Below are 6,000 nucleotides of genomic sequence, written 5' to 3' on the forward strand. Positions count from 1 at the left end.
GGAAGCAATCATTTGATTGTCCCGGTACGGGGTATGGATTTTTGCCCTAGACTAACTTTTAACTTTATTTTTGCCACTAGTGGAAAATATTTCTTTTTTCTGTTTCAAATATATCGTATAAACTATACACATAATACAATATTAAGCCAGCAAATTTAGTCATCATATGAACATAATGAACATTGGACCTAATAATTTTTATCATACAATACACGATGCCATGTGGTAAAAAAATTACCGTTATGCTCACGCCGGGTCCCATACTCAAAAACTTTTTAACAAGTTCCTTATTTTAGACAGAATTTACTTCCGGTTCATTACTGTTGACAGCCAGTGGAAACAGGAGTTCGGAATTCTCGGACTTTTACGTGACTTTTGAACTAAAATCAGACTTCCGAACGGTATTTCATGAAAAACCATGCTGTCACATGGGGGGGGGGATGTATTGTTACCTATAATTTACCTGTGTATCTAATTAAGGGTTAGATTTGTATTGTAATTATGTATTGTTTGTGATTTTGTATGCATTGACCCACATGGGTGTATTTTTGCAAATAAAGTATAATTATTTAATAATGTCTTGCATGGCTTCTGTTATGAAATATGGCTTTTGTAATGTAATATGGCTTTTTCTGTCAACAATTAAAGACATTTTGTAGTTGATTCATACAATGAGACACAAAAAAAAAACAAAGTTATAATATCACAAATTTAATTCAGCACTGTATTTCAATCGACAAAATTGACACATGATAAATATTACAAACTCAAATGTTCATAAACCATAGCACTTATCAAAGAAAGTCTAATAGCACAAATTTAATCTAGCACTATATTTCATGCGTAAGCGTACAAGCTTACATGAGACAAATACAAGCTCTGGTGAGTAACTTGGTCATAAAAAGCCCTCGAAACTCAAAAAGTAATCATTCAGTTAGCAATGGCAAACTTTTACACAGACCTAGCGCCAAATGTTATATTCAGCAAAGAGCCTACAGCAGTAATAGATTACATGAAGAACAAGTCACTGCTAGCATCAGCATGCAACTGTCCGACATGTAACCAACCCATGACATGTGTAACCAGACCAAAAAGTACCACATCTGATGGCTTTGGTTGGAGATGTACAAATCAGAGATGTACCTACTGTACTATTCGCTCAGGTTCATTTTTTGCAAAGTCTAGAGTACCCTTAGGCCAATGGCTTTACATCATTTACTTGTGGAGCCATCAGACCAAAGTGACTGCAGTGGTAAAACAGACACCAATTGGCGAGAAAAACATTATCCAGATGTATCAGTACCTACGTGATGTCTGTGCAACTAAGCTCATCAACACGCCTATCAATCTTGGAGGACCCGGTGTAGTAGTCGAGATCGACGAAAGCCTATTCAACCATATGTCCAAATACAATCGAGGGAGAAGACCACAGAAGGAGCAGTGGGTATTCGGGTTAGCTGACACATCACAAAAGCCAGCAATTACATATCTTGAGCTAGTAGACAAAAGAGATGCAGCAACTCTTCTACCAATCATCCATAAAGCTGTTCTACCTGGAACAATTATCCATTCAGACCAATGGAAAGCCTACAGCAACATAGAGAGAGACCTTAACCTTCAACATGGAACAGTAAATCACTCCGTAAACTTTGTAGATCCTGAAACAGGGGTGCATACTCAAAAAAATCGTACTGGGCTAAGGCCAAATATAAATTCAAAGAAATGAAAGGTTGTGCCAGCCATCTACTACCCTCCTACTTAGATGAAATAATGTGGCGTGACCGTTGGGGCAGAACTGGTGACCAGGCATTCGACAACATCATTGCCCACATTGCCGAACAATACAAAGTATAATGTGACATTTCAATCTGTTTTCCTTGAATCATATAAACTGATAACTTCTTGTAATAATTATGTGATATATAAAGAAAATGTATTTCATTCAGTGCTTAAAAGACATATAGTTAAAGATCAATTATGTAGTGCTATATCAGTTTATTGTTATCTAACTTGTTAAAAATATATTATCAATTGTCTTATCCCTTGTGTTTTATTGTTGTATTGATAAAATAATGGAACGATAATATGGACATTTTACAAAGGGATATGGAGTAAATGAACATGAGAGTAACCCTAACTGCAATAAAAATTAATTCCTCATCAGTAACACTAGGACCCAAAGCATAGCAAACTAATAATATTCAAAATATTTAAAATACTACATAAAAACAATCAAATATCCAAATAAACAGTCATAAGGATGAAAGTACATGTACTTATTTTACCAACAAAAATTACTTCAGGGAAATATAAGAGCTATAATGCTTTATATATTATAAACAGAAACACAGACAGGTATTCGATTGACACAGACAGGTATTGGATTGACACCTTATATTGACATGACAATCAAAGTATATGTATAATTAACAAATACACAGAAGCCATTAATTAATTAGCCAAACAAATAATTATGAAAAAGGTTAGGTTTTCAAAGAAAATCAACAATACAAGTAATTAGCAAATATAAAGAAGCCATTAACATGCCAAACAAAGGTATATATTTTTTTTATGAAAATCAACAATACTTGTACAAAATTAATATACAAGTATTGTTAACAATACATGTATACATGTATTGTGATCGCCAAGTACAGGAGATCCAAAACACAAACTGTTTAAAATTTTCTCCATTGTGTTTTTTTATCAGCAGCTTGCTTATGAACTTCGGCATATTTGTCGCTAAATTAATGTTTTATTTGAGTATATTTTTTCATTTCGAACATGACAGTTTGTTTTTATTTCAATTGTTTGCTATATTTTCTTGTTTTTATATTTTTATATATCAAAAAATTGATTAGCAAAACGAGCGAACATTAATGATATGCATTCATTATTGTTTACAGTGCCGCCATGATGAAAATACAAATATTTTATTTAGCTCGAACACAGTTACTATAATGAAGAATTATGATAAATAACGTAAGTGTTTATCATATACCATGTATTTGTTAATTATAATTTGTCTAAATCATGTGCTGTAGTCTAAGTAAATGTGTGCAGTATAAATTACAGGAGATATGGTACACAAGAAACTTTCTTAAGTCTTACATGTGTACTGACTACTGTATACATGTTCCATAGTCCATACAAACATTTTTATAAAGACATGAAGAGTTGTCGTTGAGTCAATGACTGTTGATTTTCATTTAAATGAAACAGTCTATGATACAAACTTGTTGAACATGATGAGGGTAACACAAACAAAACCTTACAAGAATCTGTTATTTGTGTATACAGTACCCCATATTTCATTTTTGAGAACAAAATCAAATTCATGTACAAGGTCAAGGAAACTCCAGTGAAACAAGTATTGCTGAACAGTTGACCAAGAGCAATCAAAAGCAATATTTAATGTTCCAATGTATTGTACATGTAAGTCATATGAGAACATTTCATACATAACTTGAAGTAAACTACATGAATTATATGATTTGGAAATTAATCTAAACATTAACATATACATTTGTATGACCTTGTATATGACACAATTTTCAATTTTTTAAGAAGTTTATCGTGCTATTTTTTTTCACTTTTTTAATAGATCCATAAATACAAGCTGTTGACTTATATTGTATATCAGTAACTAAGGATAATGAACTAGTTTTATCAGTCATCAGATTTCTTTTGCACAGTATGTTGTCATGAACATGTACAATTATACCATAGTCATCACAGTATGATAAAAGTCTATCCATGTTGATTTTCAGTATCTCTTTCCATATTAAAAGGAAATATATTTTGATATTTTCCAGAAAATTTTGGATGCAGCTGTCATGTTCACCTACCAATGATACAAGTTACCAGACAAATCATACATAACAGGAAGCTCTGTTCAAATGAAGTATGATAATAGATTGTGTAGGTATTTGAGGTTCAGTATACAATATTTTTATGCCTTTTTTTTTTTTGAAAAAAAATTAATATTGATTTGGGGTGTTCCAAAGGTAGGACCCACCTCTTTTGTTGGGAAATAGTGGAAGTAATGTGGAAAATTTTTGCAAAAATGAGGAAATAATTAGCTTGGACCCCCACTTTCAAAGTCTTTTGATTGTTCACTAGATACTCTCATTAGTCAATTTATTTTAGAAATGTATTTGTATTATTTCTACATGTGTAATGTAGATAGATCCCATATGTGTTTATCGCTTAAAATGTAGCACTACAGTTCCCATGACACTTATATGAAGGTTGTAACATAGACATAATATTTTAGCATAATGGGATGTTTTGTTTGAAGAAAAAAAAACATCCAATGATCCATATAATGTTGGGTTTACTTAAATAGAGGTCTACTTCAATACAGGATTCATGAATCACAATAACTTTGAATATGAGTATTATGTATATTTATTACTGATTTTTATACTTCCAGGTCATCCATGACATATATATGACTGAAAAGAATTCATGTATGTATAATTTAGATGATCTTCAATGCTGTTCAAATCTCTGCTTGCACTGTAATGAAAGCTGATATGAAGCTGAAGTTTGAAAATAAATATTTTCAAAATCATATTTCTTATTCAAATGTACGAGGTCTAAATGTGTTGTGCTTCAAAAGTAAAAGTCACTTTCATACATGTATACAATAACAGCCATGTATACTGCTTGACAGTACCATCCTGGAATACAACCTAGAATCCCTTGCACTGCAAGCTGTCACTCTATCAACTGAGCTAAAAAATTACTTCATTGTTTTCTGTAGATTAGGTTGATTATGGTCTTTTGTAAATAGTTTTACTTTATTTGTTTTTGGGCCTTTTTATAGATTGCTTAATGGTATGTGGTTTGCCCATTATTGATATCCATGTGGTGATTTCACTTGTAGAAGCTTAATCGTTACTTGCTTTGTTTTGTGAATGACTATCTCATTGGCAAACATAAATGGTACATGTATTTAAGTTTTCTACTTATGACTAGTGATTGCTAAATCTTTCACTACTTCTCGAACAAGTAATTTTGTGTAACAACTATTTGGCTAAGCAACTGTTGATTCTGTGAGGTAGCACTATGAAACCGCCTCAAAATGTCATAATAGTAGAGTAGTATAAAGCAGGATCATTTCATACAGTAAAACATTCTTGTCCTGAAATGCAAGAAATAATTGCAGTATGCATTGAAACCACAACCAATCAATGAAAAAAAAAGTTCCATGGGTAAATAGAATAAAATATAAACATTCACAGACATTAAACATTTTGAAAAAGAAGAGATTTATTGTTGAATTTTGAGCTAATCATAATCATGCCATGTACTTGTACCTATAATTTACATTGAATTGATCTGAATTCATGGTTTCCTTGTACAAACTCTACAAGACTGGTAAATTGTGATTTTTTTTTGTTCACAAGTTAAGAGAGATAATCATACCATAAGCTCATGATGCACCTGTTTAATAGGACATCTTGTCGAATGATAATTATTAGTCAACTGTGCTGGTAATACCTGTTCATTGATCAGAGGGGGTTGGCACACCTCCTTTTTACCAGAAAATTAGTCATTTTCATGTGTAAAATTGACAAAACATGGAAAATAATGTGTTGGCATCACCATCACTTTGGCTTGCACCCCTCTTTTTCAAAGTGTCTGGAGCCTTCCCTGTTCACTAATCTGTAAATAGCTTTCATCATATTTTGCTTTAACCGTCTAGCATGAAACAAGTTGCCTGTTTTGAAACTATTTTAATATTCTCCATAAAAGCAATAAAGAAATATATATATAAAAAACAAAAAACAATACAATGCTTAGGTAGCAAACCATATTATACTCCAGCAATGCTAAAGGTTGTCTGGCAAGCTATTTTCTGACTTGGTGCCATCCTAGGGTATAGAGGAACGGAATTCCAACCTCTTACGTTGTAGGAGTAACAGGGACGGATCCAGGATTTTAGATAGGGGCGCACAGTAAAAATTCTGCCGAGCGGAGCGAGGTGACACA

At 32.4% G+C, this 6,000-nt stretch overlaps 1 protein-coding gene and 1 long non-coding RNA gene across 2 annotated transcripts; both read left to right on the forward strand.

Annotated features, from left to right (window-relative positions):
- Positions 1–940: 940 nt before the first annotated feature.
- Positions 941–1,726, forward strand: LOC148602039 (uncharacterized). The gene has a single exon (XM_088554453.1). It carries the CDS (start codon positions 941–943, stop codon positions 1,724–1,726), a length of 786 nt encoding a protein of 261 aa, XP_088410579.1.
- Positions 1,727–2,908: 1,182 nt separating this feature from the next.
- On the forward strand, positions 2,909–4,576 carry LOC148602040 (uncharacterized). The gene is made up of 3 exons (XR_015917179.1): positions 2,909–2,982; positions 3,816–3,921; positions 4,436–4,576. It is a non-coding gene; the product is annotated as an uncharacterized LOC148602040 (long non-coding RNA).
- The last annotated feature ends 1,424 nt before the right edge of the window (positions 4,577–6,000 follow it).

This window comes from Perna viridis, chromosome 12, assembly GCF_037379345.1.
Source record: "Perna viridis isolate PV_CMFRI_1.1 ecotype Kerala chromosome 12, ASM3737934v1, whole genome shotgun sequence".
NCBI lineage: Eukaryota > Metazoa > Mollusca > Bivalvia > Mytilida > Mytilidae > Perna > Perna viridis.

Bases quoted from the DNA above. Each gene is read 5' to 3' on its own strand.
- LOC148602039 (XM_088554453.1), top strand. From the start codon at position 941: ATGGCAAACTTTTACACAGACCTAGCGCCAAATGTTATATTCAGCAAA.